General features: G+C 37.9%; 1 protein-coding gene across 3 annotated transcripts; it reads right to left on the bottom strand.

The window, feature by feature from the left end:
• Window positions 1–2578: 2578 nt before the first annotated feature.
• Window positions 2579–21278, bottom strand: LOC18437142 (transcription initiation factor TFIID subunit 15b). Of its 3 annotated transcripts, XR_966765.3 has the most exons (8): window positions 20949–21270; window positions 20656–20800; window positions 18752–19646; window positions 13015–13165; window positions 12740–12821; window positions 3440–3649; window positions 3287–3335; window positions 2579–2898 (listed from the first exon to the last, which is right to left on the bottom strand). XR_966765.3 is itself a non-coding variant. In XM_011626165.3 (6 exons), the coding sequence occupies exons 1-6, from the start codon at window positions 20989–20991 to the stop codon at window positions 3532–3534; spliced, it is 1434 nt and encodes a 477-aa protein (XP_011624467.2). In that variant the 5' UTR covers window positions 20992–21278; the 3' UTR covers window positions 3239–3531. The 3 variants fall into 3 exon arrangements, 1 of the variants encoding a protein (XP_011624467.2); XR_966764.3 differs by lacking the exon at window positions 2579–2898 and having other exon boundaries at window positions 3239–3335; XM_011626165.3 differs by lacking the exon at window positions 2579–2898 and having other exon boundaries at window positions 3239–3649; window positions 20949–21278.
• Window positions 21279–22201: the final 923 nt, after the last annotated feature.

The raw sequence follows: 22201 nt of genomic DNA, 5'->3' as shown, positions 1-22201 counted from the left end.
TATACACCTCTTAAAACTCTTTTAAGTGCTACAAAATACAGTACAATACAAATGCAAGGCAAAAGTACACATCAATTCCAATTATATAAACTCCATGAAGCTCAATTTTCACACAAATAAAATAATACTCGAGTGCTCAATGGATTTTGAACATGGGATGCTCAATAGATTTTGAACATGGGAAACCAAAGGTCAAGTCCTTTGTGGACGGTTTATAGCCAACGACTTTGTTGCATACCATGAAATGACATATTCAGCTTGCACCAAGATCTTGATGGGAAGAACTTTGGCACTTTACATCAAAGAAGCAGCTCAAGCATTTTGATGAAAATTGTGGGAAACTAGTGGGAGAAAATCAGCTCAAAATAGCTCTCAATTTGATGATGAAGTGTGTATGTAGTTTATGCGAGGAAAAGCTTTAGTATAGCTACCATTTGAAATTTCACAAAATTAAAATATCAAGGAGGAGATTGAATTGACTAATTTGAATCCGAAAGTTATAGAGAAACCAAAGAACTACGGATCAAATCAAATAAACCATAACTTATTTGAACAAATTGCCAAAGGACAAATCAATCCAATGCGCCTTGACATCACCACCGCATCATGCTCTTGTAGCAATGATGTCCACGTAACACCCGTTGGCCATTTGAACGTCCTGTGAGACCTAAAGGTATGTGCCCTTGTCATTTCTCAAAATAATTTCAAAATACTCATTATTTACTCCAAAAAATATTCAAAAGAATTATCAAACTTTCCCAAAATTCTCCGAAGCATACACTTTTACTTTGACATCACATAAAAATATCAATGAAAAAAATTAAGATTCCATAAAGATGAGTAGGATATCAAAGAGTCCCACTTGACTAGACCCAAAATCCAAAGTCATTTTCTCAGGATGACATAACAAGTTCATGACCCATTATCTGGTAAGGACTCATGCTAACTTCTTAAGTCTATCCAATATGTTGCTTTGGATTTTCAAAATACAATGGAGCTCAAATGCACCCGAAAGACGAGCACTCTTGTGGATGCAAAGGTCCACTCATAGCACCTGTACATTCTTCCAAGTGGATCAACTATATAAACGCCGCTTTCCATTTGGGACCATACATGCGCATGCAATGAAAAGGTCGGTTAGGGATTTACATCCATATCCTCTCAAAGCCATTAACATATATTGCTCCAGCGTCCTCAATACTCGATGGTTCTCGTCACCGTGGTCACCACAAAATATGCGAAATATGCAATTCAACCCTGATTACAAGTAGTGCTAAATGCTCTCGATGCCTCTCGTTCTCATTTCTCATGACATGAGAATTGTGACTCGGTCCCAGTATGCCAAGATCCAGAGTCCCATCACTCTCGCTTACTCCTATTGTGATAAAGAACTATAAGATAATAGAACTCAAAGACTTAGAAGGCCAAAACTAAAACAGCCTCGATGGTTTATATATATATATATATATAGAGAGAGAGAGAGAGAGAAAGAAGTGCAATTAGCTACGAATGCATCCGTAACTGTAGTGGTAAAGTACACTTTCAAATTATATGTATAGGTGCAAGTAGCATACGGATGCATCCGTAGCTGTAAAGGTAAAATGCACCTTCAAAGTTTATCATGGTATATAATTTTACTGTAAAATGCTCTTAAGATTATCTCAAAATCTATTTTATATCTAATTAAAAAATTTTAAATTTCAAAAATAGTTAAAATCAAATAGATCTATAAACATATAAAAATCTTGAAATGGACAACGTAGATAATATACACTATTTCTGAAACTCAAAATCTTTTTATTTTTCATGGTCATAAATTTCAATATCAAGATGATCAATCAAAAGGTGTGGCTTCTATAAGATTGCAAAGCTTAAACAATCCAATTAAGTCACACCTTTAAATGTTATCATAACACGTAATTCTGTGGTAAAAATTCTTAGTATTATCTTAAAATCTATTTTCATAACTTGAAAGTTTTAAATTCCAAAAATGGTTAAAATTAAATAGATCTATAACTATATGAAAATCTTAGAAAATAAACGATCTAGATAATATGTTGCAAGATCTAGATAATATGTTGCAAGATGCACCATTTCCGGGATTCAAAAACTTTTTTTTTCATATTCATAAATCTCGATGTCGAGATGATTGATTAGAGGGCTTTTTCAACATTAAAACAACATTTCCAATAGATTTTTCAGATGCACATGTGATTCCACATTTTAAGGTTGCAACCTTATATAAACTTTTCCCATATATATATATATATATATATATATATATATATATATATATATATATATATATAAATTCGTTTCATTTTTTTTTTTTTTTTTTTTTTTTTTGGGAGATCACATTGGCCATTAAAATTTTCTGGGGAGAATCTCGAATAGCTCCCATAACCGCTCATACTTTCTTAGTTGCAAGTATGATCTTTACATGCAAGGGCAAAACATTTTGTACTCTCGCCCCTTCTCTTCCGATCGAACGCCCCAAAAGGCAATGGATTGAAATATCTTCTGCACTCCACCTAGAATTAAACAACCAACATTCAAAAAAAAAAAAAAAAAAAGTAAATAACCCAGAAATGGTGGTCCATGACAGCCACCGGCCCTTTTTAAAAAAAATATTCAACATAGACCAGCGCTTTAAAGTAAACAATAACCTAAAAATGGTGGTCCATGAGGGTCCACGACTGTCAATTTTTAAACATAATACATAAATCAGAAGTAAACAAAAAGCCGGTTCCCAGTTATGTGAGGCAAAGCAAGAGTCCAGTTATGTGAGGCAAAGCAAGAGTCATGACGATGGGATGGCTGTGAAGATATTGAGGAGTGTGTATAAAGGGCAGGCAATCAATGATCCAGTCAGCCAACAGTAGCCACCACTCCACTCCACTCCGTTGCCCAACACAAATACACCAACAGAACATTACATATGGCCCCGCAATCCCAGTGTGCCTCATTTGAAGTTAGAACACATCAACAATCGATCATACAAAACCCAAATATTCAAATCCTCTCCCTTTCCCTCTCCCTCTCCCTCTCCCTCTTCCTCTCCCACACACACGCACACACACATCAAGACATACAAATGCACAACTCGGTACGCATGGCAAATGCATGCATTATATGTATGGTGCAATTTGATGATGCATGGCCAACAAGAACAGACGCATGCATCACAAAACAACATACAATAGGTCAGAGCTTGAAATACTAAGCACTCACCTGAAAATTTAAATATTAAGCACTCACCTAAAAAATTCAAATTATAAGCACTCACCTGAAAATTTCAAGTTAAGCAGCAATTTGGAGTTTATCCACTCCTGCCTCTATAAAAAACCATTCACATGATTAATTAAAACTCGACCCACCTCATCGATTGCAAGCAAGAGAAGGATAAAAAGAGTTCACTATAAGTTCACACAAAACCTACCTTAAGCTCCCATTTGGTTACAACTCCTTCGAATACAAATCAACAAGTGACCATATTCCTAGTACATATAAAGCTTGGCGCAGGAAGCCTCCTCAGTAAGGGCGAGAACGTTGCCCACCATGATGGTGCCTATCAGGCCCCGAACCCCCACCATCTCTGTAATTATCTCTGCGTCGATCTCCCCCACCACCATAACCACCTCTGCCACCCCTGTTTCATGTACACAATATAGAGCTTGATACTTCATTGACGAATTTGTGAAAAACATGTACATTTTTTCTTGAAACTCACTTCAAAAAGAAAATATTCCCATTTATATCATATGAAAACTCCCGCTAATTTATATTTAGAATTTCATGTGATTTTAAAAGGTTAAAGTTGTGTTCAATGCAAGTAAAAGATCCTTCTCAATTGATCACAAAACACATCGATTCTATGTCACTTGTACAGGAACAACTTGACAAAGAAGGATACATCTAAGCGAAGATAACTAATCAATTCACAAAGTTCAAAAAGAACGTTTAGTCTTTAGAAAACATAAACTTAAAACAAAGACAATTTTCCCTTTTTTATTTTTTTTTTAAGATTTTTCCAATTTCTGCAATAATTTCCTACCTTCCTAAGATTTTTCCTGGCCTACTCAACCAGAATGGGAGTTACCATCTCATCATACAACAAAACTCAAGGAAAACCTTCCTAGGATATATTTACAGACCAGAAACTCGAGTTGATCTACTAGTAACCTTGCTTTGACAATCAAAACTATTCAATGCGCACATATCCATCTTCAACTACATAGTTTTACATAGCCAAGGAAAAGATCCAATTAACTTTTTTCAAACGCAACAGCCCAGTTAATCTATCACCATCTAAACTACAACTAAGTAATGATTCTCATAAGGTATATTCCAATTCTAAACAGAAACCAGAGGCTTAGAGACAGCTGAATGTGTGTGTGTGAAGAAACATAAATGTTCCTTGTGACATATGTTCCAAGAATAAGGATACAAGTCAGTGATTGATATGGGCAGCCACATCAGAAATACCAACTGCGAAATTGCACCTTTCAAACATGATCGTTTAGGGGGTGGGAGCTGGACAGAGGTTCTACTTATGTATTTATGTTTTACTTTATTTTTTTGCTTTTTATTTTTTGGGTGGGGGGCGGGGAGGAGAAGCAGGTTTTAGGGGTAGGTAGATTGTGTAGGAGTTTAAAGTTTAAACAGGTTGATTCAAGTCCTTGTCGTGTCCGATATGAACCTGACCCACCAGGTCAGGTCAGGTCAGGTTGAAGTAAAAACAAAAACATATAAAATATAACAAATATAACATAGATATTTCATAATATAACATAGATATTTTATAAAATGAGAAGTATGTATTATATATTGAACATGCAAGGCTGGTTGGCCCAACCCCAATATGTCCCCATTCGGTCTGGGTAGGACCCAGACCCATATTTGAGATGATCGGTCCGTCAGGTTCATATTTTTGGACCCAAATCCCATCTGCAGGGTCCAGAAGTTGGACCCAAACAGAGACCCAGGTCGGAGCAACCCACAAGGTAGGCGGCTCAACCCAATTCAATTACCCGCCCTTGGGGCCAGAAAGCATGTTTTCAAGTTTCGAAGTGACATACACAGATTGTTTTCCTTAGCGTCTAGAGATGCGCCATAAAACCCAGACGTACTTGTCCAAGTTGCATTGCTCTTGACAAAATAATACCAATAAAATATTGGTGAGGTTTGCATAAGGTTGCCTCCTTATACTGTAGAAGTAAGGAGCACCTATAAAATGTACTTAGAGAGATCATTTCAGCATAGAAAACCTTATGATGGCTTCAAAATCCCTTTTTATCTTCAGTTATAAAATTTAAATTTTCAAAAATGGTACAGATCAAGCAGTTCAAGAAACACTTGAAAACTTTGAAAATAGACGGTCCAGACAACTTGTTAATTTGCAATGCAAAGGCCTAGGTGAGAAAAGGACCTCGAAACATGAGGACTACAGGAAGTATAATGATGCTATATGCCATCATAAAAAATTTCCCTTAAAAGATTTCAGGTAGCAAAGATGAGAAAATCAATAAAAAAAACTGTTTTTTAGAAAAAAAAATTAAAATAAAATAAAATATTACAATACTTACAAAAAGAAGCAATTGTAACACTTACAAGAATTTGCATTTCAAAGGAAATACATGGGAATGGAAGACTTTGGGATGTGGGCTCAATAGCCGCCAATAATTTCCTGTATACACATGAGGATGCAAGGCCAGGAACAACAACAATTTCATATATTGGAACTTGGCTTTCCTTGTTAGGACAGGAGTTTGGGGGACTTGGAGTAAATAGGAAATGCCTTTCCTATCCCCTTCAACTCCTACCTAGTTAAGGTGAATACACCCCAAAAGATTTTTCTGGGGTAGAGAGGTTTGTGGCAAGTAGACCACGTCCCATCCCTTTCCCATTCGCAATCTTAATGGAAGATTATAGCAACCTATGGAGAGGTAGCCATTATAAATTAATTTAAGGAATTAAGGTTAAGGTGTAGCCTAATGGGGTGAAAGTACCTGGCTTGGCAGTTCATGCTTGTAAAATGTACAATAATTGGACAACACAACAGAAATAGTGCCTGTTATCTAGTCATTGACTGTCCTTGAGAGAAAAAAATCTATCCGCTTCATAAAGTCCAAAATATTAATGCTTCACAAAGTTCAAAAAATTGATACGCTGAAGTCAGCATATGGTTCCTTGATTCGCAACACCCACCTGTTAGTCCAAATCTCTGATATTCCACATATGCCTAGTTCCTTCAGCTTGAGCAAGCTTTAGTAAGCATCTTGAATAATAGAACGTTTTCCAATCATCAACAATTTGTTAGATTCCTTTTCTTCACAACTAACCGTTGTTTTAGCTATTGACGTGGTGAGTGAGACTTCGACCAAGTTAACTTGTCTCATCCATGCCTCAAGCCCCACCAACCTTTTGAAAAAACAAATAATAGAAGACACAGGATAGACTCTCAGAGAATCATTCAAGACTTGCATACCAAGTCAAGGGATGCCAGAAACAACAATACGAGCCTGTAACCCTACTTAAAGGTCCTAAGTGATTTCTAAATCATTTATTTTATTCATTCCAGTATTTACATTCTGAAAGATGATAAGACATGTTGCCAAGTCAACCTGCCACAAGATTCAGCCACATATCATGCCAAGTACCAGTCTTCAAAAACTTAGTAAATAACATTTTCTCAGCATTCGATGTAAAGTACAGCATTTTAAAACTCGGTGAGTCAATCTGAGTAACTTGTACCAGGCAGGGTACCAAGTCCCGTTGAAAAAACATCGAGAAGCAGCAGTGTCTCACTGGTACCTGCGGTTACTCTCAAATTTTTTATTGACGCAGCTGAGTATTGGTAAGACTTGCCAGAGTCAAACCCAATGACTTGGGCTTGGGCTTGGGCCCTGCCGATTGCCATGCCGGGGTTCAAGTTTCAAAAACTGATATGAAATGATGATCTGAATATTGTTCCAAAGGCTAAACCACAATAGATAAATCAACTAATGCACAGGTCGGAGACAGGTCAGCTTTCAAGGATTTCTCAAAGAAAGCACTCTCTCAGTGATACACTCCTTTGCAAAGAAATCTGCAACGCCAATTGAGAGACTTAAGTATAAGCAATCTCAAGACGTCACATGATGCTGCAATCCCATCAAGAAAATTTTGTGATCTTCAAGCCCCTTGTTACATCCATGCTCACCCCTATCCTACGATGGTCGGCAAGTCAAACACACATAATCAAAAGGATCAAAAGATAGTTAACAAATATCCTAATTCTTGTGACGAGCTTTCTTTGATACTGAATCCAAAAAACAGAACGCTTTGCTTAGCCTAGATGGCATACTTAGAGATGAGCCTTCAAGATAAACTATTCATTACCTTAAAACCACCCAATCCAGAAAGCCCAAGACTTTCCAACGAGCTATCTTTAATTCAATGAGGCTGCCCAGTGAGTGGTTTGCCACATCTAGCAAAAGGTTGGTCATAGCTAAAACGCACAAATCCTATGTCCAATGGTTCGCCAAATCCCCTACTTTAATGTCATGGAAAATGCCAGCATTTAAGGGATGGTTGAGGGCTCGAGACCTTAAAATGATCTACCAACAATTCCTAGAACGAGCAAGATGCTCTCCTCTCTCATAACACCCAAAAGATGGTAAGCATACATCCAAACCTGTCTCCTCTCCCTTGATGAACCAAACAATGAACTAGCTATGACGTTAACCAGTAGTGCTCTTTGAGAACAGGAATCATAGCAATGGATGGTTGCCACCTCTCCAGAATCCTGAACATGTCTGTAACAGAAATACTTAGTCCCTAAGCTAAAGTTAGTCCCTAGTAGGCATCTAATGATCATAAAAATCGGGTAAATGTGAGAACTCTAGGTGAAACCAGATACCCCAAACCAAATTGTTGAGAATTGATGTCTTGTATTCTGAGGAAACCAATGTGGAGTCAAAAAGACGACTCCAGAGAGCCGTTAAAAGCCCAAAGGGCCGAAGGCCCGTAGGGCTTGAGGCCCGGAGGATTCGAAATATATCCCTACAAGGGTATTTCCGTAATTTGTACCATCTATTTGGAACTCGATATATATTGTTGTGATTGGGGGTTCATCTAGGGTTAAGGGAAAAACGCAAATTGCTATGTAATCAGAGAGGCGTGAGGAAGAGAGCTTGTGTAACCCTATTCTCCATTGCCAGCAAAGAAGTTCTCATCTCCCGTGGACGTAGGCACGTTACCGAACCACGTATATCATTGCGTTGTGGTTGGTTGTCTCTTTCTTTTGCGTTTGTTTCTTCTTTCTAGTTTTCATGGATTGCTTTTCGTTTCTACACAAACCGCTTTGGCATCACACTACACCTGGAATCTACAGTCCATACAACAAAGAACTAACATAAATCACAAGGTATCCAACTTCCACACTGCATCTCAACACTACCACTTCAAGGATATTACAAGCCTCTCAAGACTAGAAAACCCCATTGAACCCTCAACCACAGCATGCTCCCATTCCTATGCTCAAAATGCTATTGACTTTGATATCTGATCAGGCACACTCAGCCTTGAAACAGGGCACTATAATGTTAAGCTCCACCACAAACCTAAACCAATGATTTGAAGACCGGACTCGACTGTGTGGTTAAACCGGACCGAGCTCGATCAACAGTTCAGTTATGACAACATTGACCTGAACTAATTCACTGCTCCCCCACACCAAAGCTAGATTCCATAAGTATGACCTGTGCTTCAAGTGCATGCAATCCTAGGGTTCCCTAGATAACCGACACATTTCTACACATCCCAACTTATCATCACTACATCTATGTGATGTAGGACCAAGGAACTCATACATGATGCAGCAAGGTTTAGTGGGATACAAATGAGAATTAGGCTTAGGGAATTTTTCTGTTGAATTAAGCACCGCAAGGCTAAGTTCTGGTTTAATTAGAGATGAGGTCTTTACAATTATTGAAATAAATTAAGGTTTTAAGACTCAATTTGGGAAATTAAGATAGTAAGGTTTGACAGAGCGATTTAAACAGAAGCGACTTTTGCTGAAATTTAGCAGTCTAGTTAAATAAACTATGGAATTGATGGAACAATGCTGAATTTAAGTCAAATATTGCTTAGTTGAATACTGATCGGAATAACATATTGGCAAAAAGGTTATCTAGGGTTTTGGGGCTTAAAAGATGGAGATAAGGCCAAGGGTTTTTAGGGTGGCAGGATAGAGACGAAAGAAGAGAGAGAAAAGGGTTTGGATGAAGTAGGCCCCTAGTTTTTGGATGGCAGACCAACCCAAAGAATCAAGTCAGTCAACCATAAAGTGCCCACCTACATAATTATTATAAAACACAAGCACCACTTATGAGAGATGCTTCTCTCCAAATAAAATACATCTTCTGGGAGGTATGACTTCTGCCACCTCAGGCAGAAGGCAATCAACAAGAAACATGAGAGCTGACAAGCACCAGTTTTTCATATTATAACAATTCAATCAACATATCTGCCAAAGAATGAGATTTCTCATTTTCCCCTTCTAAAGGAAGGATAACAATGAATTAGCAAAAATAAACAGGTAGCAGAAATGAGATTCTTAAAAGACAACAATGAAGGCAACCCTGACAACCCTCCCCATGATGTGATTAAAGCCTACTTTGTTAGTTAACTTTCATCAAAAATCAAAGACAGAATCGTACATCAAGTCGCATTAGAAATACAGTAATAACCATAGTTGCTAGGACCTCCCAACCTATAGGTGGCACCTCTCTGTTATCTCGCTTCAGTTATCTAGGAAAGGGATCTTCAATTTTTAAACTAACTAATAAAATATTAATCCAAATAGACAATAAAATATCAAATATGTATCACAAAATATCAAAGAAAAATTACAAATAGCAAAAAAAGAACATCATTAGACAATAGACATTAAGGGGAAAAACTAAAAAACCTAATGAAAACTATTAAAATCTACCAACCTTCTTGAAGTGGACTCGATTTCGGGCTAAAACGGAAATGCTTGGGATCCCAACTCTCCTCTTTTACAACCCCTATAAGCCTCAAAAAGATTGGGGTTGAGTATTCTTTAATATAGTGACCATTTGAGGATTTCAAAAAAAAATTTCGATCTCTCAAAAAAATCTAGTTCTTTTCAAGTTGTTTCTCACTCTAAAGTTAACTAAAATTGCTTTGGGGGGGCAAGAATGACCCCCCAAACCCTTATCCCCTCTTTTAAGGGGGTAAAATGAATTTTTGCCCCGTCTCAAAAAACTTTTCCGCCATACATCTCCAGGCCGCCTAGGCAGGCGCCTTTTACCACCTAATCGGTCACCCAACCGGCTAGGTGGACGCCTAGTTTTGGGGCCTAACAATGACCACCTTAAGAACGCCTAAGCGTTTTCTCCAGAAAGCCGCCTAGGCGGTCGAGCAGCCAACTTTTTGAACATTGATTTTAAAAAAATTTTGGGATCTCAATCCTCATTGTTAGGGATCTCGATCCCCACTATTAGGGATCTCGATACCCAACTTAAGGAAAAAGATAACAACCAATATGATAATTTTCTACATTTATAGCAACTAGTAATCTAACTACACTTTTAATTTAGTTGCATTGCTTGCTGGTTATAAATAAAGGAATCCCTACTTCAAAAAGTATATATAGTCCTAGACTATATACATACTCCTTAAGGTTGGGAGCAAGATCCTTGAAAGCTTGGGATCGAGATCGAAAAGGTCGGGAACGAGATCCCCAAAAGGTTGGGATCATGATCCCTAACATTAGGGATCTCGATCCTCGACACATGCATTGTACGAACGATGCTCCTAATAAAAGGGATCTTCTATTCTCAAAACAAACAAAAAACTATATGGATCTTTTAGCCTTTTACAATCCCACACTCCTGATCGCAATCCCACTTCCCATCGCAAAATCTATATTAATAAGAATATACTTTCCTAGCTTTATCTTTGACACAAATGCCTAGCAAAAATCAGAGTTATGTCCTAAGTTAAGCATGGATAGGGTTCCCCTACTGCCTATTCTGAACTATTGTGTCACAAGGAGGCAAGCCTTTTTCCTCCAAAGGGACACCTGTTATGGTCTTTAACCTATTATGCAATCTTATGGGGCTTATGGAATCATCATCATGACCAGAGCCTTTTCCCAACTAATTGGGGTGAGCGACAAGAATCCTAGTCCTCCATTCTACTCTATTAAGGGTCATACCTTCAGTGAGGCCATAAGTCCCCATATCTTTTCTCACTACTTCCAACCATGTCTTTTTGGGCCTACCCTTTGCCCTTTTTTAGCCTTCCACTTGAATTAACTTGCACCCTTTTACAGGTGTTGTACTGGTTGCCTATTTTTCACCGCAACCAAGCAACGCTACAGCGTGTCACTTCTGGGGAACGCCCTAGCTAACCCTTGCTCATTTCTCATAGTACCCAAGTTTCCGGTATAGCGCGTCGCTTATAGGGAATGCCCTAGCATAAGCAAATAACGTAGATTCAGGATTCATAGAAACGTTTTGGCTTTGGTAAAGTTTTATGTTAGTTGCCTACCTAACACAATCCACCTCCTTTACCCAGGGGCTTGTGATAGGTTAATGGAAAGTTTAAGGTCCACACCCTTTTTAGACCAATGGGGTTTATGGAATGAACAAATAAAAGGAAAATATTATGTAACTACTATGGCAGGAGAAAGAATAAAGACACGAAAAGCTTCAAGCATTGAGCATAGAGTTTTTCAGATCAAGGGCCCAAATCATGAGAAAATGGAAGGAATTTGTTAATAGCAATGCTCATGAGGGCCAGATTCACGTGGTGTGACAGGCCCTACCTTAGGGAACGCTGAAATAAAATTTCAATGGCAGTTATTTGGGCAATCCCGATTAGGGATCATAGGGGCCAAACCCACCTATATTATGGTGGTCGTATGAGATTGTGGAGAAGCTAACTTGGCTGAAGCAAAAACATTAATCAAAGGGCTGAAGATCTACTTCCACAAATTCTAAAACCCTTCTATTATCAAGGGGGGGGGTTCTCTGAATGTTATTTGGTGGTGCTGCAATGATCACCCACACCAATGGAGGATGGCCGATTTTGACGAGGAAGTTTACGATATTTGCTATGATAAATAGGTGACTATTGTGCATGACATCGGGCGGTAAATGAGAATGCTGATTCACTAGCACAGGCTGGCAATGAGAGAGATGCCTTGTATGACCTCCCTCAATTTCCCATCTCTTGACCTTGCCCATTTATTTCCCATCTCTTCTCTCTCTTTCACCGAGCACATTTAGTTTTGCCTATTCCTATGTGCAAATTAATGTAATTAATTTCTCTCGTTAACATTTCAAAATGAAAAGCATCATTTCTTTGGCTTCACTCTTTTTTCCAGTTGTTTTATGATTTTAGTGAAATTATAACCTGTTCAGAATCCCGGATATAGAAGGCAAAAGGTTTAACCAGGCAACAGGAAATGGTCAAGCTCAAGAAAGACCATAAGAGAAGAATCAAACAAGAACAAAGGTGCTAGCAGAAAAAAAGGAAAAGATGGAAACTAAAAGACTTAGAGAAAGAAAATTAGTTACTAATCAGGAGAAAGAAAGAGGACCGGATCTCCATTTATCCTTTCATTAACAAAGATAAGCAAATGCACATTAGCTACTCTTCAAAAATTGTTCTATATCACAATCACTGCCAAGAACTCAGAACTAAGCACAAGAGGACCACATACCCATGGCCATAAGCAGGTGGTGCCCTAGGTGCGGACTTCTCTGCCATAGCAACATTGATTTTGAAGCCCCGCAAGTCATAATCTGAGAGACAAAGATATAAGCAAACCGAAAACAAATAGATGCATACATAAATTATAAATACATGCGCACATACATACATTAAAATGCATGTAAATATGAGCATGCCTACCGTATAAATATGTCAACATTATGCATATAGGTCTATGAGGTCTATGGAGACGTTATGAAACAAAATTTCATGCCAGATACTTACTATTGTAAAAACCACCAGCAGAATGCGCTGCAGATGGATCTTCATAAGAGAGTACAGCATCTCCTTTGCTGTTCCCACCATCATCTCTATAGATTTTTATGTTCCAAGGCCACTGATCCTTATAGCCACGTTTCTGCTTGATCCGACCAACCTATAAGGTAGCACCAGAAATATTAATCAAACCAATAAACCTATCTACACTGCGTAATAAGCTTAGGTTACTCCAAATGGATTAGAGTAGACAATTAAGTCTTGCAATCCCATGTGAAATTTTTCTGAACGTCAATTAGCAAACCATGCCACAAGAATGATAAGAGTGTTGTTGCTGTTTCCCTTTTCTATTCTCCGGATGCCATGGTATTGCTGCCATTGTCTTTGATGTGTCACCATGCACATAAAAACGGGGAGAATGTGTTTCTTTCTTTCTAGTTTAATAACTGAACTTATTGAAAGCCCTTCCCAAGCATTAACACGTTGAGGCTTAAGCTTGCAAAGGGAACATTAAATTAGCATCAAATAGAAGTAGATATTAGACAATATATGGCCCAGAGACAAGGTTGTATATTTTGTTGGCTTTAGGACATAACTAGAAAAAAGGTCATAAAAAATGCTCAAACATTAAAACAACCTATCAAACAAACATCACAGGAAAACCACTTCAAAAAAAAAAAATCAAAGGAAGGCTTAGAACCCCACAAATTGGATATCAGGCATTAAGAAATAATAATGAAGCATGAGAAACAAAAGAATATTCCATAAATTCATACTCCAGATGATCTTAAGAGTTAAGATATCTGTATAAATCTCCCAACTAAACAATCTCCCAACTAAACACTGGGTCACCTGCCACATATAATCTACATATTTGAAGGGTTCACTCAATCCTCATTTTCTAGACAGGTTTGCAAAGTATGTAGTTTAACTATACATCTCAGCACCAGGAAATGGACTACTGATATCACATGGGGAATTTTTTTTCTTTATTATACAGCATGAGTCAGACGATTGCAGATAATATTAACGGTTATTTTTTTGTTTTGAGGACCGTGAGCCTGGGACATCCATCTAATACTAGAGCAAGTTGACTGATTTCCAAATACAACACTCATAAGAGACATCCTGATAAATCAGAAGAGGAAAGATCCCTAATAGATCAATTTCCCTAAGAAAACAAGGAAGTTTCTCATGACGGAGTACTTTCACTAAACGAGGGAAGAAAGACTGCAAGAATACCCTTCATCGAATGGTATATGTCAGAACAAACTAAGGGACTTGCCTCCAATTACAAGAAGCTCTAGTAAATCCTCATATTCGTGACCAAAATAGAAACTCAACCTCAACAGTCATGCCACTTCAGCCAGGAGGCTGGCAAAGTAAGGTATTACAGCCCCAACTTTCAGTAGCAGGAACTTTAAATAGCTACAGCCACCAAAGTTTTGGTCTGGATACTAACTAGGAGGCAAAATTTTATTTTTGTCTCTGTCCAAAGGATTTGCACCAACCCCGATTTTCCAACTCTTTAGGTCCTGTTTTCAACAATGCCATCTAGATCCATAAATAAACAATGGATTAATAACATTACATCTACTTCAAGATGAAATTTTGAACTTCTACACAATGTATTTGTACACGTTAAGCGATACCCTTATGTTAAGAGTCTGACTCAGCATTATGCATGATCCCGTTTGTTGTGCCAATGCAATAGGAACAGCAACAGTAGAGAAATGCTTCCTCTTCAATACAAACAAACAAAAGAACGAACAGAAGGCAAGGGCAAACTCACATGACGATAAAACACTACGAGAAATAAGCAGACCAATAATCCAATTCCATACCAATTGTATACGTCTAAACATATCTAACTTCCATAATAAGATGTCTCAAATGGAATCGATGCAAACGAGCTAGTATGGAAAGAAAAAAAAATTTAATCTGGGGGCTAGTATGAAATAATTCTAACCACAAAACAAGTAACAAACCTTGAGGCGGGCAAGGAATAATATACACACTAACATACACGCATATGCCACAAGCACATGCACATCCACATGCACGAGTGTGCCCACGCATACACAGTATGTGCACACGTGTAACAACAAATACAAGTAAGGAAAGTCATGTGATCAGTGTCTTAAAACTCAGGATTCACCGAGACAATTATGCTCAGGCAGTTGCCGATATTTAAAACTGTCCAACTTGCCCTCATGCAGTTTTGAGAAAACTCAACCCAAGTCCTCATAGGACTCGCTGACTCTTGTATAGGGGAGTCAGCCGAGCCCCAAGTCCAATCCAAGCCTTAGCTGAGTCTATGCAATCCAAGTCCTAGCTGAGTCTATAGAAGTGTACTATAACACAGTATGCATATTTATATTACATAAGGAAAATGAACAGGAGTGTGACTTTAAAAATCTTTTATGACTGCTGAAATCGTTCCTACATACTGTTCTTCCCTGAAATTTTCTGAATCTCTCTCTCCACTATTTGGATAGACTTATCTCTTTAAAATTCCCTCACTATTTTCTAAATCAAATGCATACCTAAATTTAGTTAAAAAGTCACATTTATTACCCAAATTTACTTCTTAATAAAAAATAAACTACAGAAAAATAGTAACGTGAGATATGTAAATAGTAAATACATTGAAATATTTCATAGTAAAATGGAAATGCCAATCATCATCATCATCCGAACCTTATCCCAACTAGTTGGGATCGGCTAATTAATGAAAAATTGCGACAAAGTTTTACATTGGCTCCCTACCTAACACAACCTGCCTCCTTTGTTGGGGCCAGCCATCACAGAGTTGGAAATATCAATCATGAGATTAAATACTAAATTTTCATAGAAATAAAATACCTCGAAGATTATTTTTCATCGGACTTCTCAACTAGAGCATTGAACCACTCACATGCCATTAGTTATTTGTTAAAAATATTAAGTTTTATAAGATGAGACCAGCGGCTCAACTCGGACTTGGGGAGTTGACTCGTTTAAAACTTGGCAGAGTTTGAGCATTTTAAACATTACATATGACAGGCACATACACACACACTGTGTGCGTGTGTGTGCACAAGTGTGCTTCAAGAACAACTAGTAAGCAAACACAAATAACTGATAGCACCCAAACAGATGAAGTGTCTTTTAAGTAAAAGAAATAGCAGAGAGAGAGAGAGAGAGAGAGAGAGAGAGAGTACAATTCAAACCAGTCACACTTCTTGGGTATTTATGCAGATCTAGAATTGTTAAAAACAGAACAAGTACCATCATAATAGATTCCCAATGGACACAAATTTTGAACGGCACTGAGACAACCTATATTACAAATCAGTCACAACTAGACCGAAATTTCACATCATAACATTATAATTATCTCAACAAAACAAGATATTTAACCTCACTAGTACATATATCAACCTATCCAGACAATAAATACTAAAACAGCACAAAATGGAAATCATGATAGAAAACTGAAAGAGAATACCATATGAAAATAGCAAATCCCTAAGTTTCTAACAATTTTCTCTATCTGGAGTCTCGACATAGAAGTACTTCCTTTACCTCAAAATTTGCATCTCTATAAATTTCTAAAGTTGCCTCCAGTTTTATGTAGAATTAATTGGTTGGGAATGTCTTTTGTATTGTAGAAATGGAAATGCTATGTGTTGCGACTTAAATGGCATATCATGAACGTCAAAGAGAGAACAAACTAAACTATGCCTTCACAAGTTCCATTCCATCTATCACTAAGCTGAGTCTGCTCTTATAGGTCCAACTTAATTAGAATAATATCTAGAGAACGTATACGAGATTCTCCAGACTCATTAAGGGACCCAGACAAGCCAGAGCAGCTGAGAATAGCACCTTTTACCAAATTTGTTAATAATTCATACTTCATAGAGCATTCAGGAAGACGAAAAGTTGAAAGCATCATCAACAGCAACAATCTAAAAGAGACCAAGTGACGAGCATATATCAGAAAAAAAATGACTGACCAAGTTTTGCTCTTTTAAAACTCAAGTTGATGTTTAATTAATCAGCGCTTTCTTCAGAATCAGTATTGGCAGTTGGACACATTATTCAAAAATTCAGCCACCTAGAGCATCTAAGCAGGCCATTAAACTGAATAAAAAATAAAGGTAAAAAGAAGAAGAAGAAGAAAGAAGGCAGCATTCAAGACAGAGAAACATTCTCAAAAATAAAATCCCTAACAGACATGAACGTCGAAGAAAGCCTCTCTCTCTCCTTTAGGGCCACCTAAGTTTCTAGGTGCCTGCCCAACCGCCTAGACAGCCCGCTTGCGACTTTTTTGAATGGGTGTAATGTGTTAAAGCCAACAGGTCAATAATACACACCATACAGTAGAAAACAAGATCCCAACCCTTTCCAAATAAAATGCATTATGGGCAATGAGATCACACGTCCACAGAATTCATTCCCAAAGCATTTCCAAAAACAGCCAAAACCGAAAAGGCCAAAGAAGGCAGCATTCAAGACAGAGAAACATTCTCAAGAATAAAATCCCTAACAGACATGAACATCGAAGAAAGCCTCTCTCTCACTCCTTTAGGGCCACCTAGGTTTCTAGGCGCCTGCCAACTGCCTAGGCGACCCGCTTGCGACTTTTTTGAACGAGCGTAATGTGTTAACGCCAACAGGTCAATAATACACACCATACAGTAGAAAACAAGATCCCAACCCTTTCCAAATAAAATGCATCATGGGCAATGAGATCACACGTCCACAGAATCCATTCCCAAAGCATTTCCAAAAACAGCCAAAACCGAAAAGGCCAAAGAATGGGATCAGATAAATGATATGTCCATGTATTCAAGAATAGTCCTGAAAGCACCATCTCGATGCCATTATCACCTCGATCTTGCAGAGTACATGACTTTAACAAGTGACAGCTCAGCAAAAGGAAAACTAGATATCTCTTCATCACACAACAAAGAGTAAGTCTAGCCATTAAAAAAAACTAAAAATTTGCTACAAGAATCTTGATCAGCAAGAGACAGTTCATAAAAACTAAAAAAAGCGTACTGACAAGAGACTAACTACATGTTAACAGTCACAGGCATAAAGGAATTGCATGTATATGTTCACATTAAAAAAATAAAGGGCATTCATGAAGCAACTACAAGCATTAGAACACTTTGACTACTCTTGGTAACCTCTAAATTCTCATTTCGTAACTGAAGTTCAAACCAAAAAATTCGTAAATATTTTTAAGGCCCTTGATAGCTCAATGAATTACCAAATTTCATTGATTAGACTGAATTTTTCAATATTATTCAGCATTCACATGCACATTAATCCCTCATTTTCAAAAGGGACACAAGAAAAGTTACTTTTTTTTTACTCATTTCAGCTAGAAGTACTGGTAAATGGAAACTGTGTTACACAGACCGACAAGAACCAGTAACATTTACAAATAGAAGTTCAATCAACTGATATTCCTTTTTTTTTTTAACATGGTGCATAATTTTACTTTTGCTGCTAAAGCAAAGCCAATCTAAAGCTTATTGTTTTACAACAAAAAGAATTGTAAAATCAAAGTGATCAAAAAGTAACAAACAGATTCAAAACTTGGTGCAAATCAGCGTAATAAGCCAAGAGACAAATAATTGATCCCCAACACAACCCCCACCCCTCCCAAAAAAAAAAAAACAAAGAGAGAAGACGAAGAAGAAGAAACAATCGTACAAACAACTTGGAATAGGAAAAGGAATCGGCTTACCTGGCCAATGCCTCCAAAAAGCTCTTTAAGTTCATCAGTAGTAACATCAGGAGGCAAATTTGATATGTATATCCGTGCATTGTCACAGGAGTCCCCACAATTCTCATCACATTGCTTCACTTTTGGAGACTCAACAGGACCACCATAGCCACCAGTAGCATTCCTGGGGCCATCTCGACCAGGAATGGGCCTAGAATCACCATATCCACTAGTTCTTTCAGAACCATGTGGAACATGACTACTTGGAGGTGGGTATGAATTGGGAGGTGGGTAAGCATTGGATGCCCCATAACCACCAGGAGGAGGAACAGCTGCTCCATAAGTATTTTCACTATAAGGATTTGACGGGGGAGGTTGAGACCCATAACCAGAAGGAGGAGCATTAGGTGGGAGGCGCTCTCCAAATTGTGGAGGATAATTACCACCACTACCCCCGAGATAAGTGGGGGCAGGAGCGGGGACTGGTGCAGGCGGAGGGACACTACTGTAATTTCCATCATCTCGACCCTGACTACCATAAGAGCCACCTCTACCACCCCCACCACCGTAGTTATCATTGTCACCTCCATAGCCACCACCACCACCTCGGCCACTATTATAGCTATCATCATGGCCTCCATAGCCCCGGCCGCCTCTACCACTGCTATAGTTATCACTCTGGCCTCCATAGCCACTACCGCTGCCACCTCTTCCACTGTTATTGTTATCACTGTGGCCTCCATAACCACCACCACCACCACCACCACCTCGGCCACCCCGATTTCCACTATAGCCTCCACCTCTTCCTCGTTGGGTGTACCCACCCCCACCTCCATTGTGTTCACTGGCTCCACCAGGATTTGGTGCTCCACACTTGTTACACTCCATTCTTCTAGCAAAATTCACATTTGCACATCTACGAAACAAGCGAAAAACCCATGTTCTTAAACACACACACACAAAAGGAGGAGGAACAAGTAACAATCCTCTTAAACAAGAAAGATTAAAAAAACAATACAAAAAAAATCTGAAAAGGCCAAGAAGACAGGCATACAAAAAATCTAGTCACAGAAACCAGTAGAGGAGTGGGAGTAGGAGGGAGTCAAACTAGAAAGATCAGGGCATGGAGAAAATGGAGACAAAAATTAGGGGGGAAGACCATATCCTTAAACCCTTAATGAAAAGAAAAAAAAATTCTGAAAGTCTAAAACTAGAAAGACTAGAACAACCAATCAATGAAAGGACAAAAAAGATAGTGAGAAACAAAAACCATCACGGAAAAATGAAAGAGCTTGACACGAACAATAATTTTCAGGCAGAAGAAGAAGAAAAATGCAGCATAATTGGTCAACAATCTAGAAAGAATTTGAAAGGAAGAGGAGACGAGGAAAACATTTATAGAAATATACATCAGTGGATCAATGGAAAATGGCCAAACCCAATGTTCTAAACCCTGATTTGAAATAAAAAACGAAAAAAAAAAAAAAAAAGGAATGCAAAACTAGAAATATGATCTTTCTTCACATATATACCATAGTCAACCTTACTCAAAAAAAAAAAGCTAGAAATATGAAACAACCAACCATCAAGAACACGGAGGAGAAAAGCAAGAAAAAACATCTGATTGAAACAAACAATGAGATTAAAATCAATGGAACTTTTAGAAAAATACATATATAAAAGACAGAAACATAATCAATAAGACAACTCACGAAACAAGGGAAAAAATGAAAGTGAAAATCTAAAAAAATAAAAAGAGTGCAAAGACCCACTATTAGGGCAAATCCATTCTCTCAAACATGCAACAAAAACTAAAAAGTGTACACAAAACTAAAGACGAATGAAACTGTAGAAATAGAAGCTCTTGATTACAACAACCCATCAAATCTAAAAAAGGAAACAAAAAATGCAAGGAAAGAACATACCCAGGATTAGGGCAAACCCAGTCGCCTTCACGTTGGCCAGTGCCACCACCACCACCACCGCCACCACCACCACCACGGCCGCCTCTGTGACCACCTCCACCTCCTCTTCGATCCCCACCATGAAACCCTCCTCCTCCATAACTGCCTGTAACATGAAACAAGACCACCTTTTAAAAGAAGCACTTCCACCAGAAATGGAGAAATCATGGTACGAAGGTGAAAACACAAAAGAAGTTTCAGAAAAAAACCCTAAAAAGAGATGTAAAGTGAAGGAAGTAGAAAAAAATGGGTACCTCGAGTGTTTCCACCGCCATCGGGACCGTACGTCCCAGACATGGTTACCTGCAACTCCCCCTCTCTTCGCTGTGTATTGAGAGAGAAGGAACAAAGTAGAGAGAGAAACTAGAGAGAGATAGAGGGGTTAGCAGGAAGGGGAGTCGAGGAAGAGGCTCGAAAGGTCGAGGGGGAGGGGGTTTTCTCCCTCTAAAAACGACGGCGAATAATATCTTCTTTCCTGGGTTGGAAAAAGTTTATATATGGATGCTACCTTATAATGTATACCTAAGGGTGCCCTCAAAAATAATGTTGGAAAACTATTTGATCGTTCATTTCAACATCGAGATGTATCGCTATGAAAAACAATAAAGAATTAAGTCTCAACATTTTACAATATATTATCGATACATGTTTATTGATCTATTTAATTTTAATTATTTTTTAAATTTAAAATTATAATTAGATATAAAAATAAATTTTACGATAATCCTACAAACATTTTACATCAAAATTATATACTATGATAAAATTTGAAAGTGCATCTTATCTCTGCACCTACGAATGCATCCGTATGCAAACTGCACCCTTGTTTATTTAAGCATATGGAGTCCCAAAATATCCGACGGTGCATAGATAGGGAGAGGACCTACTTTGGCCCCTTTGGCTTTTAGTAATCCACCCAAATCAATGGGCTGCCAAATCATTTTTCAGGGGAAATGGACCCTTGTTTTGGGTGGAACAATGAAAAGATTGGAATGATGTGCTACTCACCCTAAGCAATATTAATTATAATAAAAAAAAAAGATGCGGTTAACATCCGGCTAGTTTGTATATTGTAGAAATGTGGAGTTGGTAATAAATATATTTTTAAAATATAATTTGCTTTTCATTTTAAAAAATACATAATTTTTAACGTAGAGATCATGAATGTGAAAAAATATATAAATTTAAAAAACGATAAATAATAATGTTTATACCTCTAAACCGTCGTTAGTTACTATTGTTTTAGATGAACCATCTATTTGCATATATCTTTAAGATGGATACTTTATACCTCTGAACCACCGCATATTGTTTCATGCCGTCAAGCCCGCACAAAACAATGGTTAAAAAAAAAAAAAAAAAGCTAAAAGACATTTTACACCTTTGGGAGGGAGTAAACCATGCCCCCAAAAGAGCATAGCATATGTGCTACCAGAGAAAATAGTTGGTGGTATGGCATATCAAGTTTGGCATAGAATCCAGCAGCCAAATATATATGAGGGGAATA

Source organism: Amborella trichopoda, chromosome 8 (assembly GCF_054954075.1).
Source record: "Amborella trichopoda isolate Santa Cruz 75 chromosome 8, AtrichopodaSantaCruz75HAP2 v2.0, whole genome shotgun sequence".
NCBI lineage: Eukaryota > Viridiplantae > Streptophyta > Magnoliopsida > Amborellales > Amborellaceae > Amborella > Amborella trichopoda.
The sequence above is the reverse complement of the archived record's forward strand: the minus strand, read 5'-3'. Positions and strand labels throughout refer to the sequence as shown.